Genomic DNA, 22,049 nt, shown 5'->3' on the forward strand with positions numbered 1-22,049 from the left:
CGAAGCTGAACGGTGCTTCAGCCCATTGCACTCCACCATCATTCGTCACCCATGACCAATCGTCTGACACTTAACATCGCGTATCTCTTAAGAGCCTCTTCTTACCGTTTCCAAACTGCGTTCTCACACGATTTCGTCAAAGTACTGTCGCTTGCTTCGTGTCTGAAGCGCAACGCACCTGAGATTCCGCTTGATAACACAGTCCTCCAACCTCATCGTTCTTCCTGTCTCCACTTTCAAGAGTAGACAATAACACGTGCAACTGACTAAAGATATGATATGGATTGCTCAACTGCACAGCTTGCTCTTTGCTCTCTTGTTCTCTTGCTAGATGCATATGACTTTGTAATCCCGCTTGGCTATATTTTGCGCTGCCCTGATCAAAGCGCATACCAGTTGCTAACAGCCACAATCTTCTTGCTGTGAACAGTAGTGTCGATTGCCTGATTCACGGCCTTCCAACACCGAGGCAGGACTTTTCTTCATAGCTCGAGGCAGACTGTGTGCTGTTCCAATGCGATTGCTCATTGTTACACAGACTAACTATTGGACTGGCAATGCATGTAGGGTCTGCTGTCAGTTGGGCTGTGCTGCATCGCCTCTTCTAGGCATACGGCTCTAGGTCATAGGTCAGCCTTCCCTGGTTGATCGAGAACCTCCCATCTTCCACCCATCTTCCACTTGCTATCCTGGCATCTATTCCTCCAGTCCACATGGACAGTCCACTCGTACAGCATAAATTCCAGAATTTGTTCTACAGCGTCTCTTAAAGATCTCGGGTCCTCGATCGCTTCGAGATGCCCATACGGCTAATCAATGTACGGGACGATGGCTCCCTCAGCCTTGTGGAACGTGAAGAATCCGACATACCCCCATATGCCATATTGTCACATACTTGGGGCGACGATGGCGACGAAGTCACGTATCAAGATATGATTGACCAGACTGGAAAAAACAAAATTGGTTATGCCAAGTTGACTTTCTGCGTCCAACAAGTAGCCGTGGACGACCTGCAGTACTTCTGGATCGATACCTGCTGCATCGACAAATCTAGGAGCGCGGAGCTCTCAGAAGCTATCACATCCATGTTTCGGTGGTACGAGCGGTCCGCTCACTGTTACGTTTATCTATCGGACGTCTCAATGAACAAGCGAAAGGCAGACGATGATGGATGTCTCTCCACTTTGCCATCAAGTTTCAAAACTAGCAGGTGGTTCACCAGAGGTTGGACCCTTCAAGAGCTTCTCGCCCCACCGCGGCTTACATTCTTCTCCCGAGAGGGGAAGGAATTCGGTGATAAGTCGATGCTGTTACAACAACTTCACGAAATTACCCAATTACCCATCAAAGCTCTACAGGGCACCCCGCTACGCCAGTTTCCTATTGCTGACCGACTCAATTGGAATAAAACCCGCCAAACTAAGCGCAGTGAAGATATGGCCTATTCGTTACTAGGGATATTTGGTATCAGTATGTCAGCGATTTACGGAGAAGGTGGGAAAATGGCGATGAAGAGATTACAGAGAGAGATCAGAGAACTTGATGCAAGCGGGATTGTATCCTTAGGAGAAGGACAGAGACATACGCTCATGGAGTCGCTGCGCTTCGATCAGATCGACTCGCGCCACATGACGATCAAGAACGCCCATATTAGGACGTGCAAGTGGATTCTGTCTAGTTCCGAATATAGACGCTGGCTCGATGTGAGGTTGCTGCCTGAACACAGTGGTCTCTTATGGATCAAGGGGAAGCCAGGTGCTGGAAAGTCAACCTTGATGAAGTTTGCTTTCGCCAACGCCCGCAGCACGATGAAGGACGAAGTCGTAGTTGCTTATTTCTTCAACGCTCGTGGAGAAATCTTGGAAAGATCGACCACTGGAACCTACCGATCATTGCTATTGCAGCTTTTTGAGCGGGTTCCAGCGCTACAGTGTGCCTTTGATTCACTGGGATTGTCGACTTCAAGCATATCCGCCAATTATCAATGGAGTGCCAGTTCCCTTGAAATGTTGTTCGAGGCTGCAATCCAAAATCTTGGAGGATCCTCAGTGGTCTGCTTCATCGATGCTCTAGATGAGTGCGATGAGAAACAAATCCGAGAAATGATAGGATTTCTCGAGCGCGTTAGTGAGCTTGCGGTTTCCTTTGGAGTCCGCTTCAAAGTCTGCCTTTCCAGTCGACATTACCCAGAGATTACCATAAAGAAAGGACTGAGTCTAGTGCTAGAGGGTCAAGAAGGCCATAGCCAGGATATTACCAAATATCTTGAAAGCGAGCTTAAGATCGGAAGCGAGCAGGTTGTTGAGCAGATTCGAGAAAGGATTCGAGATAAAGCGGCTGGAATCTTCATGTGGGTTATTCTGGTCGTGAATATATTGAATCGGGAATTTGACCGTGGAAGGATCCACGCTCTCAAACGACGACTAGAAGAAATTCCCGAGGATCTCCACACACTGTTTCGCGATATCCTGACGCGTGACTCGCGCAACCAAAACGAACTAATACTCTGCATCCAATGGGTGCTGTTCGCGGAGCATCCCTTAAGTCCTGTGCAGCTTTACAATGCCATCCTTTGTGGAATCGACCCGATTGAATTATCCCCATGGGATTCCGACCTCATCACAGAGGACACGGTTAGACGCCGCATCCTCGACGTCTCGAAGGGTCTAACTGAAATCACAAAATCCAACACTCCAAAAGTTCAATTCATCCATGAGTCTGTCCGCGACTTTCTCCTCAAAGAAGACCAGGGACTTGGAATAATATGGCCCAATTTACGGAACAATTTCAAGGGCCAGAGTCATGACCGGCTTAAGCAATGTTGTGCTGCCTACTTAGACCTGGGTATTGATAACGTCGTGGACATGTCTGCTGACTTCCATCAGATGTCACGATCGGAAATGATGAATCTGAACAATCGAGTCGCGGAGTCATTCCCGTTTCTTCAGTATGCAGTGCAAAATGTCCTACATCATGCGGATGCCGCAGAGGGAACCGGAATTGCACAAAAGAATTTCCTCGGAAGCTTCGCGCTCAGCCATTGGATCACACTGGATAATATCTTCGAGAGAGATATAATTTGTGGGCACACGAAATCGGCGAGTCTTCTTTACATTCTGGCAGTGCATAATTTTGCGAATCTTATAAGATCTTTGCCAGTTTCAGCGTCGTGTTTCGATGTGGAAGAGGAGGAATACGGCATGCCCTTTCTCGCAGCCGTTGCTAGTCGGAGCACAGAGGCAATCGGTGCGCTGGTCGACATGTCGTCCCTGGCCAAAGATCCAGATTATCGTGCTCCGGAATCCTACGCCCTTTATTTCCAGGACCAGGACGGTCTTAGCGTTTTCGGTCGGGATTTCAGATTTCCAAAGTCATCGGACTTCAAAATCTGGCTCTTCGAAAAACGCCTTCCGCCAATCTTCGCTCGCTTCCTCTTGACACGCAAATTCGACATCAACGAAGTGATCAACAATGAAACGTTCCTAGAAAAGGCGGTCAAAAATGGTGGCAAAGATATCATTCAGGTGTTGCTCCAGACAGGCTATGTTGATGTCAACATGCGAGACAAACTTGGATCGACAATGCTGCACTATGCAGCGACACACGACCGTGCAGCAAGCTTACAGCTGCAACACAACCGTGCACCAAGCTTAGAGCTGCTGCTAGACAATGAAGGGATCGAGGTGAACGCAACAGATAATTATGGGCGGACACCACTCGACCTAGCAGTGACACCACCATCTGGTACCATCATCAACCTGCTGTTGGATAAGGGCAAAGCCAGTCTAGATGTGTCTGATATCAGCAAGAATGGGCTACTATGGCACGCAGTAGAAAAGAGACGCACGGATCTTCTAAACATCTTGCTTCACAGACACAAGGTGGATGTCAACGCACGTGGAGATTATTATTATGGGACACCAATAGCCACTGCCGCAAAGTTAGGATATGAAGATATCGTAGAGCTTCTGCTAACCACGGGCGAGGTCGATGTGAATTATACGTGCTTGGATGGAATTACACCAATGCACTTGGCGATATTGCATGGGCACGACACGATTGTTAAGCTCCTTCTCGACAGGGACGATATCATTCATGACCAAGTAACTAGTTCTCGCTTCTACTTGCCTGATTATACTGCGCTGATGCTCGCAGTCGAAGTGGAGAACAAAGTTATCGTCGAAATGCTACTCCGCACAGGAAAAGTCAATGTGAACGCAAAATCAAAAGATGGACGGACACTACTCTCGCTTGCTTCACAGGGTGGGAGTACAGCTATTGTGAAGCTGTTGTTCAACGCAGGCCAGGTTGATATCAACGCAGGTGACCAATTCGGCCACACACCTGTGTATTATGCGATAGAATGTGGGCATCCAGATATTGCGGAGCTGCTTTTGGACACAGGTAAGCTTCAGGTCAATCCATCTTGTATTTCACATCGCATGATACTGCGTTCGTCGGCGCAACGAGGCTTCATGGGTGTAATTCAACGGCTACTGGCTACGGGATTGTTCGAAGTCAACGCAAAAGGCAAGGGAGGAAGTACAGCACTTATGCTAGCAGCCCGCAATGGCCACACAGATGTTGTTGAGCTCCTGCTAGCTACAAAAGAGGTCGATATCAATACGAAGGATGAATATGGATCTACAGCACTTATGCTAGCCGCCAACGATGGTCACACAGGTGTTGTTAAGCTCCTGCTGGCTACAAACAAGATCGATGTTGATACGAAGAGTAACATTGGTGAGACGGCATTGGTGCTAGCAGCTGAATGCGGCTACACAGATATTGTTAAGCTCCTGCTAGCTACAAACAAGATCGATGTTGATACGAAGAATAACAATGGCGAGACGGCACTTATGCTAGCCTCCTCCATGCCCCACGTCGGCGTTGTTGAGCTCCTGCTATCTACAAACAAGGTCGATGTTCATACGAAGAATAACGATGGTACGACGGCATTTATGCTAGCAGCTAAATGCGGCTACACAGATATTGTTAAGCTCCTGCTAGCTACAAACAAGATCGATGTTGATACGAAGAATAACAATGGCGAGACGGCACTTATGCTAGCCGCCTCAGAGGGCTACATCGGCCTCGTCGAGCTCCTGCTAGCTACGAACGATATCGATGTTCATGCGAAGGATAAGTCTGGAAAGACGGCATTTGAGCATGTGCATTGGCGTGCTAAAGCCAAAATCGTTGAGCTGTTAAAGTCGCATTCGGACTCAAGAGACCCGGCGCTTTCGTCCTCTTGATGGCGCGCCATCCCATCCTTCTTCCCAGGTCTTTATGTACATAATCAAAAGCGGAGAATTTTCTCAAGGCAGCGAGTCAATTTGGCATAATTTACGTCTATCTGAAAAGTCACCTCGTGCTTAAAGGGCTGCAGTATGCTTGCTTCGTAAGCTTTTATCTACGGTTCATGTTACGCATCTCTGTCAAGAAATATTGTATTACTAGTAGAATGAGTATCAAAATTATCACATCGTTATGAGGTAGAACATAAGTTCTCAGATGTCCAGATATTCTCGATCCACCTAGTACACCTCAGAACATGAGTTCCTACTGCTCGATATAGCTAGTTCAGGAGTAGTGTCTCATTGAAGACGATGTGTAATGATCCTATCGAAAACCTCTACTAAATGCTCGAATCGTCAGACAACCTTAAGATTGCTATTGTAATTTCAACCCATGCTTATGAATGAAGCCTTGTATTGGAATGAACCCATGCCTCAGAATAGAGTTTAGACAGGCAGATCAGGCTACATGTGATCCGAGTGGATATTTTTACAGCGTAGGATGTAATTGAGGTCGATGTTGAGATTCTTCCGACAGCACAACATATTTATGGCAAGACAGGCTGGTAAATTTGCCTTTGCATTTTCTCTTCTTTGAATTTCCTTGGGGAAGAAGTGAACCGTAATGATAGTGTCTGCCACTCCATCAGAAGACGATCTCCATGATCTCAATATTCCATTTTGCTCCCGTAGTTGATTGATCGTGAAGCTCTACCACATCCACTCCCATCACGATCCCACCGCCGACCACCCATCCTCAACATCTTCCACTGTAGGCGGCTTATATCCACCACCCACTTCACTCCCACCCTTCCCCCAACTCCCCGTCGAAGCACTCACTCCACTCCACTCCGTCCACGAATCCTCCCCTTCACCATCATCACCCTCATCACTGCTCCCCCACCCCTCCTCACTCTCCCCTCCACCAACCCTCAACGGCAGAACCTCCCCCTCTTCATTCGCATCCCAAACACCACCGTCATCCCTACCCCCCCTCGTATCAACAATAACAACGCCCTTCCTCTCCCTCCTCCTTCCCTTCTCACCGCTACAGATAACCAAAACAGGCATCTTCTTCATCCTCGGCACCTTCACGCCCGTCTCTCCTTTCCCTTCCTCCCCTTTCTCCCCAGGACGAGGCGATTTGACCGTGGTGAGCGTGCGCATGCGACGCAAACTAGTGTTGATGTCTCCGGAGACTGCTTTGCGGTAGGGTTCGCTCCATGTGACTTTCTTCTTCGCTGGTTTGGATTGCTTTTGGGAGGGAACGGTTGGCGGGGGAGGGGTGAGGTCTGTTGGTGTGGCGTATGGTGGGGGGAGGTGGTCTGTGGGGTTGAAGGGTCGGTCGTCGATGTAGCTGAATGCTGAGGGGGCGACGGAGGTTGATGTTGATGATGGGGTTATCGAGGGCGCGATGCTCCAGTCTGCGCTTGTGCGGCGACGGTGGTGGCGGTGGTGGTGATGGCGGTAGGAGGTTTGATGTTGGGGTTGCCGTGTGTGGACGCGGAGGAAGTCGTCGGCGTAGCTTGAGGGTGCGGTTGTGTTAGTTGTTGATTTGGAGGGCATTTTTGAGAGGTTTAAGAAGTGGATGGATACTTGTTGGTTGGTTGCATTCGAAGGTTGAGAGTTGAATGTGTGGTGTTCGATGGGGTGCTGTGCGCGATTGTGATAAAGGTGAACGTCTGTGTTGTTGGTAAACAGAATGATTCGCTGAGAGTAACGGTATCTAGGACAGGACCACAACAAAATGCAAGTGAGGAAGAAATAAGTCCGAATGATTGCAGCAATTGAGAGTATCTTAACATGCCTGACCTGGCCATTGTGTTGATCACAACTTGGCCTTCTCCTTTCTCTGCTCCTCTTCCCAACTCTCCTGCACTCTCTTCATCTTCCACCAGCTCAAAAGACCAGATGCGACTCCCAACGGCGGCACCACCCAGCACAAGAACGTCCACCAAGCGGGACTCGCCCGCCTCACCTCCTGCATGACCCTCTGAACCTCCCTCTCCAGCTCCTCCTTCCCACCATCATTCCACACGACCACACCCCTCCCCTTCCCCCTCCTCAACACCCTCTTCGCCTTCTCCCTCACATCCCCCTGGCTCATGACCCTATTCTTCGCATCCTCCTCCGTCAAATGACTATCCCTATTCCTCAACCTCTGAATCTGAATCGCGGGGTCCGACACCCCCACGACGACGATGTTCCCACAATACCTCTCCCACCCGCTCTCGAAAAGCAGCGGCACGTCCAGCACCACCGCCCACGAGCCCCGCAGGTACGCCCACACCATCTGCTTGTACATCTCCCTGCGCACCGCGGGGTGCACGATGCCGTTCAGCACCTTCCGATCTCTTTCGGTCTCCGGGCCCGAGCCGAAGACGCGACGGCCCAGCGCGGGGCGGTTCAAGGGTCGGCCTTTGGTGCTGCTGCTGCCATTGGGGGCGTCGAGGAGGAGGTCTGGCGTCGTGGGTAGGAAGTAGCGCACGATGGCGTTGTAGCCGGCGGTTCCTGGCTCGACGACCTGGCGCGCGATCAGGTCGGCGTCGATTATGGGGAGGGAGTAGGGTGGCTTGGAGAGGAGGGAGGAGACGGTCGATTTGCCGGTTGCGATAGAGCCGGTTAGACCGAGGAGGAGCATGGTGATGTTATGTGGTTGTGGTGATTGGAATGTGTTTTCCTGTTTGCTCCAGTGGAGGATTGGGTGGATTGTAGGGTGTGATGATAGAAGAAGAACACTATGAGTCCTTTGGTTGGTGTGGGTGGTTACATTGCGAGAGTAAAGGTGATGATTGTCCAAGGAAGATGGATATAAGTAGTAGTTGGTTAGTAGAGGGACGACTGATGGAATGATGTGATGGCGGGGCGCGGGAGCTTGTTTAACCTCGGACGGAAGCTCAGGCCAACCTGCAAGGGGTCTTTTATATCAGATCACAACAACTGCTAACATAAAGTAAGTCATCATTGTCCCATCGATAGTTTGGTCACAGTTTTGAAGTGTTTTTGATTATTTAATTAGTCTTCTTTTCACCCGAAACACGAGTGTCTGAGCATGCCAACAATGAAGTCCCATTTCCCTCCTACACTGTCAATCATAAAACCCCATGTAACGCCGATCCTCATGTGCGCCGAGTGGGATTTGCTATAAGATGCTGTAGCTCAGCGAGCATTTCATCCAATGTTTTGCTCCTAAACGCAGCGCTGTTACACCCTTAGTTTATGAACAAAATTGGCTTCATCAAATCTTCGATTGAAAGCTCACGACACCGTATGTTCACTTGATGCATCACCATTCTGCTCCATCTTCACATCCTCTCCGCCCGCTAACACCTTCGTTTGGAGGTTCGAGCCATCGGTGGGGCCGGTTCCTGGTGTGATAGCAGCGACGTTTCCATTCTCGTCGACGAACTCAAAGTTGTAGCGCGACAAGAGGTGAGGGATGGCAGACAATTGCGGGCCATAGCGTGCTGTGTTGTCATAAAGCTCGAATAGAGGAACGGCGAGAAGCTTCATGTTCTTGGGGACGCTAAGAACCTCTGGTTGGGAATGTTTATTAGAATGGTTTCATAGTTTGTTGTCGTGAGGTAGGACATACTGCTCTTGGGCAATTGGATAAAGTATAGCTTCTTGCACTCCTTCGGCCTTGTGACGTGTGCGGGGATGAAAGGGTACATGAATGTCTCAAAGTTTGGTCGCCACCACTGCGCAAGTGTGTCACCGATCTCCCACTCGTCATTGACGCCCTCGCCGGAAAATTGTGTGCCAACGGGTGCGAGCCGCTCGTTCAGCCTGGCTTTGAAGCCCTCGGTCTCGTCGTCTTCTGCGCGGAGGTAGTCGCCGGGTCTGGATCGTGTCAGTACATTCGCTAGATCAGTCTGACAGTATAGGCGTACAGCTTGAAGAACGCGTTTGCTATTTGTAGCATGAGGATGTGGGGATGGTTGTGTTCATGGCAGACCAGGATGCCCTCGCAGGTTCGTCGCATGCCATGCTCCTGGTAGTGTTCTTCAAGGCGCTTCAGACGGGCGAGTACCGAAGGGTCCTCCTCTGGTTGACCATCTTTCGTCCCAAAAGTGTAATTGCTGAGGGGATATAGGCGAATTGTTTTCGGCTGATTGGCGTTGAAGTCCCTAGGTAGTGTAGGGCTGATTTGCGATTAGTTTGGGGACAACCCCACTGGGCCTTTGATACGTACGGATACGAGCTTTGGGAAGCTCGAGCGGTAATTGTAGACATATTTCTGGAGCTGGAACTGCAAGTTTGTTATGGTATAGGGTTGTATGGTACCAACGAGAATAGAGGGTGGACGGGAGCTTGAGATATTATGCCAAGTCGCGGCGTGCACAGATCACCCGAGACCCAGATGGCCCTAAACCGCTTTGGAACCAACTCAGATATACTTAATTCAACTTCGTCATGCCCCGCGCTCAAAACAACTGAACATTGGCTTTTTCAATTACTTTAATACATAACATTCGGATATTTGCAAACGCAGCGTCAAATCACGATGGTGAAAGGCGTATTGGTCACTGGGGGTACGTTCACTGTAAAGTCACCCGCCATCAATTAGCAAACAACTGAAGAACCTGAAAGCCAGTGGGCTTCTTGGACGTCAGGTACAGAGACAATTCCATCTTGATGGCTGGAAGGCTGTGGGCACTGGCTTGAACAGAATCAGTCCGCCAGAGGTGATCAAGCTCGATATTCTTGACAAGAATGAGATTGATCGCGTTCTTGATGAAGTCAAGTATGCACAAGCTAATCGAAAAAAATAAAAATATAAAAGCTAACTTAATCAATGAAAAGGCCAGAAGTAGTAGTGCATTGTAAGGACATCCATATTGACCGAGGAGGATCATTGTGATTTACTCTACCAGGCGCCGCCAACCGCTTTCCTGACAAATGTGATGCCGACCCGGAGGCCGCAAAAAAGATAAACGTTGAATCAAGCCGTGCACTGGCAGAGGCAACAACCACGCGTGGCATCTTCCTCATCTACATCTCTACCGACTATGTCTTTCCCGGTGTACGTGGCCAAGCACCATACAAAACCGATGCGGCCACGGATCCCCCAAACATCTACGGCCAAACTAAGCTCGATGGTGAGAAAGCCGTGCTAGGTGTCGCAGCGCAGAAACCGGATGTGAAGAACAAGGTAGTCGTCCTTCGTGTTCCCGTATTATACGGATCCTGCGACGAGCCCAAAGAGAGCGCTGTCAACATCCTCATGTCTCAACTATGGGCCGCACAGAACCTGAAGGAAGGAGACCCCAAGATAAAAGTGGACGACTACGCCCTGCGTTTCCCTACCAACACATCCGACGTGGGACGAGTATGTCGCGACATCAGCAAGCTCTACACCGATACGTCGAGTTCTGGAAAGGACCTGCCGTCCGTCCTGCAGTTCAGCTCCGAGGACCAAATGACCAAGTGGGAGATCGTGAAGACGTATGCGGAGATCATGGGCCTTCCGTTGGATAATATGGAGCCCTTCACGCCTGAGGAGAACCCGCAAGACGGTGTCAAGAGACCCTATGATTGTCATCTTGATACAAGCGCTCTGAGGGAGATTGGTATCGATGTCAGCACGGTAGATTTCCGCACTTGGTGGTCAGTGATTCCAAAACTCGTGAAATCCTAGATGACGCTGACATTGCAACAGGCGGAGAGAAGTACACGCATTCCGTTAATAGTCTTGTCTTTTAGTGTACACAAGGTGTCACAAAATCAGTCTGTAATCATATCCTACCAAAAGATCTAATTTCCAGCATTCTGGATATGGTTACATTTTTGATCTACCCACTTGATTTTGAGACAAGGCAACAGCTGAAATGTTGCTATATATTAATCTTCGAGGCAAATTGAGGCTTCCAGTTAGATGACGAATCACTGGCGCATTCGCCTTACGTTACCGGGCGTTGCATGGGGTGAGGTGAGTATTAATTAAAAGCTTGCACTGCTTACCCCTGCTTTGATCGACACTGCTTCTACTTGACGAAAAGCGAGTTGTCTTTTCAAGTTTGAATTTTCGTTGTACAGAGGGTTGGCACGTCGGGCTGGCCCCATGCTAGTATTTTATGCCTACAACAGTGTCTTAGCGAGGTTTATTGCAAGCAGTCAAGATTGTTTACTGGCTACGTACATTCTTAAGTAGACACTTTAGGTATAGAAGATACATGAAGTTAGCAGGTGGCCAGCCCGACGTGCCAACCCTCTGTACTAAGAGGGGAGGCTTAGCTGCTGCAGTGTAGCTCAACGAGAGTTCATCACGTTTATTTTCAAGATGTGGCGATGAACTTCTTTGATCGGCGAAAGGTTTCTATGGAAAGCCATTTGGAGGAGAAGATATATCACTTTGGGTAGTGTGAGAGATGGTAGGTGGTAAGTTTCATGTTGATGATCGGACTTTACAGAACTATTCATGCGATACCATAGCCATGCGTAATTTCAACTAGTAATAGGACTGAGCCAACTCATGTGTCGAAAGCTTCTAACTGGATGATGGTATTTATCGTTGAACAGCCTGATCCGTCAATAAGAATAAATGTGGCAATGAATTACACTCAGCAGTGGTCAGGTAATTGCGCATTTGCCCCAGACTCTGGGCACCTAGGCTCAGAAGACATGCTGTTTTCCAGATCTAGCTGAAACATCACCTCGCATATCGCAAAAACAACACAATCGATTGACGATTAACGCACAGTAAGCTCAGCACGGGAAAGCAATCACCCGATATGCCTCACACTACACGACATACACTCACAATTCTTGGAAGTACCAGATGAGGCAGTTGGTTGGCTTGTTAACCTCTCCCCGTGCTTGATTTCCCGCCCCCAAACTTTGAGATGCCAGCTCTGACGATTAATGCATGCAATACGTTTATGGTAAAACCGCCCACTCTTCTTCCTCTAATTAGGCCCCCAACCAAGAATTCCTCGAAGCTGAGAAAGCTTTTGCAAAGAGAGGAAAAAAAGACAATCGATCATCTCGCCATATGCATCCGTACCAGTATGTGACAATATGCAACGAACCTCGACCGCGCCACCTTCAGATTAAACAATTCCCCATCTCCATGCCCCCACCGTCGCGCCAAACCATTCGTCGTGGGCAGCGAGCGCGCCATTCAGCTCCCCGCTGCCTCGCCGTGATTCGCTAACCGCGGTACGGCAGGCGGGTAACAGGGGGCTCTTGGGATGATCCCCGGGCGCCAAAGCGACCATCAACTTTTGCTGCGCCGCAGTAAAAGTCGATGCATGGATATGCGGGTTTGAGTGGTCGAGGTACAAGTAACGCTGCCGCTGCTGTCGCCGCGCGTGATGCATGCTGCGTGTCGCTGCGACTTTTATTTGGCTTGCCTTTGCTTGCTGCACGCACGTTAGGTGCAGATATTCGAGGGTTCGCGACGCAATACTTGTGGCTTATTCTTCGTTCGTTTGTGGACTGTTGTACAGTCTGTTTTATTTTGGTGACGAGTTTCAGCCTTGTTCGAGCTTCTACTTTTCGACGTTTAGTTGCCTCTTTGGGCTGGATGGAGTGTTAATGTGATTATTCGAATATACCCAAAGAGTCGGAAATCTTAACGACCATAATTGAATTGAATGGAAAACCATCGCAACGTCGACACGATGAATAACGACCACCAACAGTTCCGATCCAGCTTCCCGGACTCGCCTTTCTCGCCTCGCGACGCAGCATACCTTCCCTCGTCGACGACTAATAGTAACAATAAGACGCCATTCGTATCGATCCTTCCATGGCGAAGCAAATCCCCCTCATATTCGGCGCCGTCAAAGCAACGCCGATGGACGCCAGCGGCATTCCGCCCATCAGTACTCATTCTCTCAATCGTGCTCTGCTGGGGCCTGATAGCTGTTCTGCAGTATCTACTCCACATCTCGCAACGGGATGGAGGGATCATGTTCGCCCCGTCGATCTCTGAGTTCACGTTTCGCCAGACGTTCTTGTCTACACATTTGCCTACCATTGTGGCGCTTGTGTTCAGTATCTTCTGGGCTTGGATCGATCTGCAGGTCAAGAGGCTGGAGCCATGGTATCAGTTGAGCAAGCCGGGTGGTAGCATTGGGAGAGAGAGTGTGCTGTTGAGTTATCCGTTTGACTTTCTGCCTGTTGTGCCCTTCAGTGCAGTTAAGAATCGGTAAGTTGAAATTTCCATGCAAGCCCGTCGGTGGGATTGAACATTTCAAGGGAACGAAGCTGGGGGTCATCTGGCGATTGCTAACATTAATAGACACTGGGCGGTCTTCTGGGCTTCGATCGGTGTCGTCGTCGTAACATGGGGTATTGTGCCAATCCAAGCCGGTCTCTTCACAACCGAAACGATCAAGACGAGTGCGTTCTCTCCCTTCGACATCTCCACGAACTTCATAAGAGCGGAAGCACAGAACACGACCTTGGACGGCCGGTTCATTCACTCTGCACATGGAATCATCTGGCTGAACGAAACGATGCCACCGTACATGACCCGCGATTATATCCTGCAGCCGTTTCGGAAACAATCGGAGGGAGTCGTGAAGGTTAATGAGACCTGGACTGGCGAGACACAGCTGTTCGGTTTGGATCTCAGTTGCGAGACCCCAGTCACAGTGGGAGAGGGGACGTCGAAGGCTTATAATACTACGGGAGGTTGCAGCTGGCCCGCAGATGTTGCATCGATTGGAAACCAAACCATCGGCCCCCTGTACCCCAACACCAACCAGAGTTCCACTACCGACACCAAAGAGTTCTCTGGTCGCTACATAGGATTTTGGTCGACAGACTTTTCCGACTATTATCTGGAAAGGGATTGCCCTATGTCGCAAAACCACACCTTTTTCGTGCAGTTTACACGAAATAAGAAACGCGAGGAAGATCCGCCACAGAATGTTACCCGATTATTCTGTACGCCCTTTTATTATTATCAGAACGTTACTGCAAAAGTGGATGCAGGAAGTCTTCGGCCACTGTCCTACGAGTCCACTGGGAAGAAGGAAACGCTTCCCAGCGAATGGTGGGATGCCCGCTATTTCGAAAACATGATGAACGAAGGAGGGCTCGCCGTAACTCAGGCGCGTGGTGCTTTGCCGATGGACCAGCTGCCAAACCAGGTGGAAGGTCTCTCCAGATTTCCAATGAGTTCGACAACCGTTCAGCAGATGGTCGGATTCTCTATAGGAGTTTCAAACAGTTCTTTGGAGAATCTGCTGAAGCCCCAAGAACTATCGCTCGCCTACCAAACAGCGTACCGGATTGTCTTCGCTCGTTCTATGGCTGACATCCTGGATCGTAAATTCTCTCACGTAAAGCAGAGCAGCGGCAATGTCGAGTTCGTGAGTGGTGCTGTGGTGGTGGTTCCAACATTCACCTACATTGTGGAAGGCTTGCTTGGTTTTGTATCCATCTGCTCTATCGCACTTTTATGGATTTCACTGAAGAGAAAATGGAGCATACAATCGGATCCTTCAACAATAGCTGCAATAATGTCGCTAGTTGCTGATAACCCGGCTTTGTTGCATAAATTCAGTCTCTTAGATTGTACTAACAAGGACGAGTTCGACAAATTATTAGAAAAGGAACGTTTTGAACTACGACAGGACGATCACGGCATCAGGTGTGTAAATCACATTTCGATTCAAGCCTTGCTGAAGCTAACATCATCACAGCCTCTCAGAGCCGGAATATCAAATGCAGCCGGGGTTCAGGGAGAGAAGCCATACCTCTGATGTTCGCAGCCAAACACGGATCCGACCGCGGGAGTTCGGTTTCGTGATGGTAGCGCCTTTTCTGTCTCTACTCACTGGCCTTGCAGTAGTGATTGGTGTGTTCTGGAGGATAAGTCAGCCTTCAGGTATGAACTCTTGGCTTGCTAGCATTGTCAAAGATGAAGCTAACGATGCACAGGAATAGTCAGACCGTCTGACAGTGCCGTTGTGCGTCAGATTCTCGAAAATTATATACCTACTGGTCAGTACATAACTTGTTGCCGTCGGCTAGTCGTGAGATGGTCTAACTGGTATCCAGCGCTTGCTACTCTGATTGAGCCAATATGGATCTTGGTCAATCGATTGCTGTGTATGCTACAGCCATTGGAAGAACTCCGCCACGGCAGGGCCTACGCACGTCGATCACTTGATCTAAACTATAGCTCCTTGCCGCCCCAGCTTGTCATTTTCAAAGCGCTTCGATCGTCACACTTCAAGCTTGCTGCAGTGTGTCTGATGGCGCTTCTGGCCAACGTATTAGCCGTCGCGTTCTCAGGCATGTTCAATGAACAATCTATCCAGATTAACCATGGAACGATCTTCAACGCGCCGTATATGTCCAAGTTTGTCAGTGTCGACGGTCAAATTGGGCCTAACATAGGGCGAACAAAGCTCTCAGAATATGAACCAACCGGCGCATGGGCTGGCGGGGATGGTCTTGATATATTCCTGAGTGTCGAATCACATTATCAAGCTGGCACCGCACTTCCTCCTTGGACAGGGGATAAATACTTTTATATTCCATACACCAATGGAAGCGCGCTCAACTCTGATGGTTTCAAGGCCACAACTGATGCCTTCGGTGCTGAATTGGACTGCGTAGAAATTCCGGCAAAGGACTACACCGCGAACATGACGAGGGAACCACAGACGGAGCGAAACTCTGCAAACTTCTTGATGACGATACCAGACAAAGACGGCCAGCCAGTTACTTGCGAAGCCAAAGAAGTGCCAGTATCGATAGGCAGGGGTTTGGTTGGGATTGGGCGCGGCGAATATGGCGGGTGCGATACCGGCCGGTTGTCTGTTGAGTTTGTCCTTGCCTTGCAAGCAGCCGGGAATGCCTCAGAAACAGAAAAGGAGACTTGTGCGCGCACCAACTTCCTTGGATGGACAAGACAACAAGGAGATCCGTGCCGATTTAATGGGACAATCACTTTTAGTGACGACAATGCTAGATTTGTAGGTTGTCGGTCCCGCCTTGTTGCTGGAACCGCAGACGTAACCATTGACCGAAACGAACATGTCCGCCAAGTTAGCAATATGCGGCGCACGTCGAATCTTACACAAGAATTCCTGGAAGAACATTTTTCCAACGATTTTAATAACGTCTTGGAACAAGGAGAACGATATTTGTTCAATTCCCCGCAAACCCGGCCTATACACAACGATTCCTTCGCCGTGGACTACATCAACTATTTCATCATTCAGGATACTAAGAGCCGTGCACTTATTGATCCAGCAGCACCATTGCCCGACTTTGAAACGATCAAGAACCATCTATACCCAATTTACTCGAAGATGTTTGCTATGTGGCTAGGACTCAACAAAGATCGACTTCTCGTGGTTCGAGACCAGAATATAAACCAACTGAGAGAAGGCCTCATCACCAAAGCTGAGATCCGAATCTTTCTCTCGAGGCCAATGTTCTTCATTGCGGAAATCATCCTTGCTATCTACGTGATCGTGGGCTTGGTCCTTTATCTTTGGCGGCCAGGGAAGTTTCTGCCACGCCTACCAACCTGTATAGCGACCATCATCACTTTGTTCGCAGCAAGCGCAGCGGTGCGAGATATGGAGGGAACGAGTTGTATGAGTAAGGAAGAAAGGAGAAGTCACTTGCGTGGACTTGGCTATCGGTACGGTTACGGAACATTCTTGGGGGATCGAGGGAAGATGCACGTTGGCATAGAAAAGGAGCCGCTGGTGAAGTATACGCCAGTGCCTGGTTTGTTAGAGAAGGTACAAACCGGGTTCTCAACCAAGAGTAGGAAAGTATCGAGTGTGGATTCTGGAATTGGCAATTAGTATATTTATGTTGTCAGTCGAGTACGTACAAGTTTTCATGTTCGTGATAGTAATCGAATACCTGTATCGGTTTAACGCAACGAAAAACATAACCTCTTGGTCCCCGTGACGATTATTGTGATCAGCAAAGCGTCGATATAAGTTGTAACGCGAGGATTGCGAGCATATCCTGAAAGAGATCCTCGGAGGTAGCCGATGGGTATTGAAGAACCAGTCGCAGACGTTGTCCAAATCACATGAAAGACATCAGTCTATACAATGGGAAACAGGAAGGTGATGTTAGGGTTGCATTGGAGAGCAGGGATAGCCATTCCAGGAAGCGGCAAACAAGGGCCCTTTTAACAACTCAATCCCACAGTCGTGTTTTGAAAAGAATTATTCATTTCCACTTTTCTTGGTCTCCGTTCTAGTCGGCCATACTAGTTGAAGTCTTCATTTCGCGTGTACGTAATTGGATATTTGTTAATCCAACCCGTCTTTGCTGGAAAGTTGGTTTTGCCGAGAAGTGTTCTCAGTCGGCGAATACAGCAGTACCAAGAGGTGAAAAGTGTTGTAAAGCGCAAGAGTAGCATGTCTCATCCTGGCGATGGCTGAGAATCGTGCGGGTCTAGGCATCACTGTCCTGATTTTGCAGAGTTACCAGGTGAGCAACCGTGCAGAATCCTCTCTAGGACGCCCAAGAACAATACTAGACTTCAACGGAAAATGAAGCAAGAGGAGTGGAACAACTCGAGGTCCAGATCTCATGTCTCAGTTCTCCAGTCAGTAGTAGTAGATTACATATTGCTGCTGCATCCCATGGGATCAATTGAGTGGCTGTGCTCCAAATTGATCGTTATGCGTAAGACAGAAAAAGCTGCGTCAAGGCCTGTACGATGATATAATTGTGTTTCTTCCTTTCGAAAGTTGTACTGTAATCATCCAGGTCAAATATATCCAGCTGGTAGGATCAAGAAGGTCGATCAATATCAGAAAGGAGCAGATCGGATTTTCTGAGTCAAACCACCCACTAGGAAAACTGAAAGTAACTGGCGGACATAAACACACCATGTGCAAGAGACCTGAATCCCACGAGCTGAAATGGGGATAAATGAGCATGTCTCTCGAGGTGGGCACTACTTGAGCACATCTGCGTTAGTTTAGAAGCAGTATATTGACATTTTAGTAATAGGTGATAACTGGGCGATCGACATTAAAAGGAAACAGGTGTTTGAAACGATTTCATGATCGAAACTTTTTGTGTGTGTGAATGCTGATGCTGAGTGGCTGACAATGTCCGATAGGTGTTGTCTGTGGAGAAAAAGGTGGTCGCTCTCGGGGTAAGCTGGACGGACATTTCTCCCAGAAACCAAACACAAACAGAAACACAAGTAGAATGAAATATCTCCGCCCAGCTGCACGTGAAAAGACAGTGGATTCAGAATGACGGATTGTTTTGAATTGCGACGATCAAAGACTTTGGTCGGACTGGAGTGCTTGCGACCATAGAGGTTAATTTTTGCAGCAGACGTAGGATAACCAATAAAGGCCATCTCATCAACCTTGCGCTAACGGATAGCGCGATGCAACCTGCCGAGGAAGGATAGGCTTGAAGGGGATCGTCAAGCTTGTTTGCGAAGAAACAACGAACAGAAACGACGAATCTAGGGTGACTGGTCGGAGTGCCTTAAGGAGCCACCAAGCATCAATAACCTCTGTCGTGGAGAGTATTTCGTGGCCAATTCAGGAGGCTGACGTTCGCACGTACGCAACGAGATCCCGCACGAATTTGATAGTGAGCAGGGGACCCGTGCGGGACGCCCAAAGGACCGGTTATGCGTGCTTGCTACGCCGCCGACAGGCAGCCGTCGGGAGCCCAAGGGACTGTTAAGCGAGAATTGAGTATGCTTTGGGCAACTCTTTTGTTGGCGACGCTGGCTCACTGAAGATTAGATGAATTGGCATTATCATAAAGTGAGACTTGCATGTAGACATTATTTGATTGAACATGGAGAGGGGATAAAAGCGCACGTCTCCAAGAATAGCTTAGTATTCATGCAGGCCCAGCCATGTCGAAAAAAGGCGAGAAACTGAACGAAGGCAGGGCAACCGAGAATGGGAGACATGGGGGGAGGACTGTTACTGGGGCGTGCATGAGAAATCCGTCTCGAAACGGTAGTCATTTGGGACTGAGGCTCCTGGCCATGATATCACGCTTGAAGGTGTGACGGGCGGCATTTAGGCGGCTTTTGAAGTCGCTAGGGAACCCTATGGTGGAAGATGTGTCTCTGTGAAGATGCCATCGTGAGCTGGGAGTGGCCCTCAGTTGGCGCCGCAAAACGTTGTGGCACGCGATGAAGGTTGCGCGAGGTCAGCATCATTGGTAGTAGCTGAGAGGCTGAGAGATCTCAGAGGTAAGGAGAGGAGACTTGGAAGAAGCGGGGCGTGGCCAGGTGTGACCAGGCGTGACCAGGCGAAGTGGCATCGACGAATGGGATGCCTGAAGAGGCTGTACAAATGTATGTAGGCACGCTGGGAAAAGGTGATGTGCGGTTGACGAAGTGGATAGCCGAGTAATACAAGCACAGTAGCCAGGCCTGATGGCGAAGATGAGATGGCAAATGGGCCCCTAAGGGGTTGAGAAAACTGGGGTGAACGGACGTGGATAGAAGAGTGAATTGTCGCGGAGATGCCGTGGTGAGTTTCAGAGAGACAAGTGGGTGATCCGTGGCCGGTACCGAGTCCTAATTGGGGAATACTAGTCACTGATATAGACTAGGACAACTTGGAGAAAGGTTATCGATAGGCCTACATGTCGTCCGCTCCTTCGGAGGTCTATCCCTGCATCACTCTCTCTTCACACTTCCACCCTATACAACCTTACACCTTGATCATAACCTTAAACCTGCACCTAACCAATCCTGGGAACCCTCCGTCTATCCTGCCCTCGAGCGAGAGGGAAGTAGAAGGAAGAAGAAAAGAGAAGCCAAAGAACGGACCAGATTGCCCCTGCATCTCCGACTACGTAACGTCAAACTTGACATCGACCCCTGAGGCGACCCCCAATGGCCACTCACATGTGGCCATCATGAGTTGCTCAATTATCCTCACTGTTTCATAAACAATTGCTCTCTACAGCCGTCTTCGTCCAATCGTTGCCCTCATGTACCTGCCCAGGCTGGAGGCATGCGGCCGGCCTGCTTGACTCTGGCTCCACTGATGCTGCATTCTCCCTTCAATGTCTAAACCCCGTCTGGAACAGGCTGTTTGATCCTCCCATCCCGTCGCATTACGGAGGCCCCATCATCCTATCGACAACCACCCTTCTGGGCGATCCGCCGTGGTACCACTCTGAATTTACCGTCCGGGCGCCAATGGGCAGTGCAGTCCCAAGAAGCTTGTTGCCATCCGTCTATCCAGGGGCTTCGCAAACCACTTGTCGATATATATATCATGCCTGGTCCGCCAATGTTTCTACCCCCTCATCACAAGCGGTCCGCAGTGTTCTACTACTCCCTCTTTGTTTCTCGTTGCTTTTTTCGATAGGCAGAGCCTAGCTTGCGTACTTCACACTCATTATATCGAACAGCACATCTTCGTTGATTCAGGTCGAGTCCAGTCTATCTGACACCAAACTTTTCGACATTATTGCCAAATTATCTCGAAAACCTTCATCACTCAACTCGATCAGTCGACGTCTTGCATAGCAGGTCTACGCAAATTCCATTCGTTCACTCACAAACCAACGAAACTCTGCAATCATGAAGTCCTTTGCAACCATTCTGGCTCTTTCCGCCAGTGCGTCCGCGCACATGCTTCTTGCATTCCCTGAGCCCTTCGCGACCAACGACAACGGCCCAGTCAACTCTGATGGCTCTAACTTCCCCTGCCGAACCACCAACTTCGATAAAGCAGCCAACCCTATCAAGGCGGGCGAGAAGTTGACTGTCCGCTTCAAGGGTGGTGCCACACACGGTGGCGGTTCTTGCCAGTTTGCCCTCACACCAGGCAAGACTCCTACCAAGGACAGCCAGTGGAAGGTCATTCATTCGGTCATTGGAGGATGCCTGACCAGTGAAGACGGTAACCTCAGTGACAACGCTGGTGACGATGCTGCTACACCTGTCGATGTTACCATTCCTGCAGATCTGCCCGACGGCGATTACGTCTTCAGCTGGTCTTGGTTGAACAAGGTTGGCAACCGTGAGTTCTACCACAACTGTGCACCCGTTCGGTCCAGTGGTGGCAAGGGCAGCGATGTTCAGGCTGCGCTCGGCGGCAAGCCCGACATGTTCGTTGCGAACCTGCCTCCTGCTGAGTGCGAAAACCCCGCAGGGCAGGACTTCAAGTTCCCCAACCCAGGAGAGTCTGTCGACACGGGTAGCTCCGCCGCCATTGGTGACAAACTTACTGGTAGCGGCTGTGAGGCAATGCAGAAGTTTGGTCGCGGCAACGGTCAGCTTGGCTCTCCCGCAGCTCCTGGTGGAGGCAACAACAGCAGCCCTGCTCCATCCGCTGCTCCCACTGCTGCTCCCTCTGCTGGACCCACTGCTGTTCCCAGCAACCCTGGTGGCATCTTTGCCCCCTCGGCTTCCTCTGCTGCTCCTCAGCCCACCCAGACCCCGACTACCCCAACCATCCCGAACAACCCCCAGAACCCACCTGTCAACGGTACCGGTGTGCCTTGCACCAACGAAGGCGCTGTTGTCTGCATTGGAACCAACCAATTTGGACTATGCGACCATGGCTTTGCCGTTCCCATGCAACTCGCAGCAGGCATGTCTTGCTCCAACGGTGCCATCACCCGCCGCTCCATCCGACGATCTCCTCGTGGACATCTTGCTCGTCGCCATGGTTCGCGCCGTATTTAAGCCCCACTACATCTACACTTTCAAGATCTGATGCCTCCATCTTGAAATCGTTTGCATATTATGGAGTTGGCGGTTCGGGTTCTTGGGGCACAAGGACATAGGGTCAGGAAATTTTG

At 49.7% G+C, this 22,049-nt stretch overlaps 7 protein-coding genes across 7 annotated transcripts; 4 read left to right on the forward strand and 3 right to left on the reverse strand.

Moving 5' to 3' along the window:
- Nucleotides 1–797: 797 nt before the first annotated feature.
- BU24DRAFT_339316 (HET-domain-containing protein) lies at nt 798–2,738 on the forward strand (the record flags this gene model as incomplete). The annotated part of the gene is made up of 1 exon (XM_033523173.1): nt 798–2,738. A coding segment is annotated over one exon (1,941 nt), but the record flags the coding sequence as incomplete, so codon positions are not given.
- A 3,288-nt stretch (nt 2,739–6,026) lies between these two features.
- BU24DRAFT_457390 (uncharacterized protein) lies at nt 6,027–6,863 on the reverse strand (the record flags this gene model as incomplete). The annotated part of the gene is made up of 1 exon (XM_033531537.1): nt 6,027–6,863. One exon carries the CDS (start codon nt 6,861–6,863, stop codon nt 6,027–6,029), a length of 837 nt encoding a protein of 278 aa, XP_033389747.1.
- A 262-nt stretch (nt 6,864–7,125) lies between these two features.
- BU24DRAFT_457391 (dephospho-CoA kinase-like protein) lies at nt 7,126–7,938 on the reverse strand (the record flags this gene model as incomplete). Its single annotated transcript, XM_033531538.1, has 1 exon — nt 7,126–7,938. The coding sequence occupies one exon, from the start codon at nt 7,936–7,938 to the stop codon at nt 7,126–7,128; it is 813 nt and encodes a 270-aa protein (XP_033389748.1).
- A 331-nt stretch (nt 7,939–8,269) lies between these two features.
- On the reverse strand, nt 8,270–9,591 carry BU24DRAFT_417072 (cleavage and polyadenylation specificity factor, 25 kDa subunit). Its single transcript, XM_033526623.1, has 4 exons — nt 9,493–9,591; nt 9,191–9,442; nt 8,893–9,140; nt 8,270–8,833 (listed from the first exon to the last, which is right to left on the reverse strand). The coding sequence occupies exons 1-4, from the start codon at nt 9,531–9,533 to the stop codon at nt 8,556–8,558; spliced, it is 819 nt and encodes a 272-aa protein (XP_033389749.1). The 5' UTR covers nt 9,534–9,591; the 3' UTR covers nt 8,270–8,555.
- A 127-nt stretch (nt 9,592–9,718) lies between these two features.
- On the forward strand, nt 9,719–11,180 carry BU24DRAFT_446434 (NAD(P)-binding protein). The gene is made up of 5 exons (XM_033530769.1): nt 9,719–9,832; nt 9,891–10,044; nt 10,104–10,123; nt 10,175–10,907; nt 10,960–11,180. Exons 1-5 carry the CDS (start codon nt 9,805–9,807, stop codon nt 10,985–10,987), a joined length of 963 nt encoding a protein of 320 aa, XP_033389750.1. The 5' UTR covers nt 9,719–9,804; the 3' UTR covers nt 10,988–11,180.
- A 1,371-nt stretch (nt 11,181–12,551) lies between these two features.
- BU24DRAFT_417075 (uncharacterized protein) lies at nt 12,552–17,115 on the forward strand. Its single transcript, XM_033526624.1, has 5 exons — nt 12,552–13,452; nt 13,546–14,904; nt 14,957–15,141; nt 15,195–15,257; nt 15,315–17,115. Exons 1-5 carry the CDS (start codon nt 12,923–12,925, stop codon nt 17,081–17,083), a joined length of 3,906 nt encoding a protein of 1,301 aa, XP_033389751.1. The 5' UTR covers nt 12,552–12,922; the 3' UTR covers nt 17,084–17,115.
- Nucleotides 17,116–20,721: 3,606 nt separating this feature from the next.
- Nucleotides 20,722–21,943, forward strand: BU24DRAFT_20750 (lytic polysaccharide monooxygenase). Its single transcript, XM_033521895.1, has one exon. It carries the CDS (start codon nt 20,824–20,826, stop codon nt 21,931–21,933), a length of 1,110 nt encoding a protein of 369 aa, XP_033389752.1. The 5' UTR covers nt 20,722–20,823; the 3' UTR covers nt 21,934–21,943.
- The last annotated feature ends 106 nt before the right edge of the window (nt 21,944–22,049 follow it).

Source organism: Aaosphaeria arxii (assembly GCF_010015735.1).
Source record: "Aaosphaeria arxii CBS 175.79 unplaced genomic scaffold BU24scaffold_1, whole genome shotgun sequence".
In the NCBI taxonomy this organism is placed as follows: domain Eukaryota; kingdom Fungi; phylum Ascomycota; class Dothideomycetes; order Pleosporales; genus Aaosphaeria; species Aaosphaeria arxii.

Bases quoted from the DNA above. Each gene is read 5' to 3' on its own strand.
- BU24DRAFT_417072 (XM_033526623.1), bottom strand. From the start codon at position 9,533: ATGTCTACAATTACCGCTCGAGCTTCCCAAAGCTCGTATCC. The intron at 9,443-9,492 runs GTACGTATCAAA...ATCGCAAATCAG, and splicing joins GCTTCCCAAAGCTCGTATCC to CCCTACACTACCTAGGGACT. The intron at 8,834-8,892 runs GTATGTCCTACC...ATTCCCAACCAG, and splicing joins TATCCAATTGCCCAAGAGCA to AGGTTCTTAGCGTCCCCAAG.
- BU24DRAFT_446434 (XM_033530769.1), top strand. From the start codon at position 9,805: ATGGTGAAAGGCGTATTGGTCACTGGGG. The intron at 9,833-9,890 runs GTACGTTCACTG...AGAACCTGAAAG, and splicing joins AGGCGTATTGGTCACTGGGG to CCAGTGGGCTTCTTGGACGT. The intron at 10,908-10,959 runs GTCAGTGATTCC...ACATTGCAACAG, and splicing joins GTAGATTTCCGCACTTGGTG to GCGGAGAGAAGTACACGCAT.
- BU24DRAFT_417075 (XM_033526624.1), top strand. From the start codon at position 12,923: ATGAATAACGACCACCAACAGTTCCGATCCAGCTTCCCGGACTCGCCT. The intron at 15,142-15,194 runs GTATGAACTCTT...AACGATGCACAG, and splicing joins GAGGATAAGTCAGCCTTCAG to GAATAGTCAGACCGTCTGAC. The intron at 15,258-15,314 runs GTCAGTACATAA...ACTGGTATCCAG, and splicing joins CGAAAATTATATACCTACTG to CGCTTGCTACTCTGATTGAG.
- BU24DRAFT_20750 (XM_033521895.1), top strand. From the start codon at position 20,824: ATGAAGTCCTTTGCAACCATTCTGGCTCTTTCCGCCAGTGCGTCCGCG.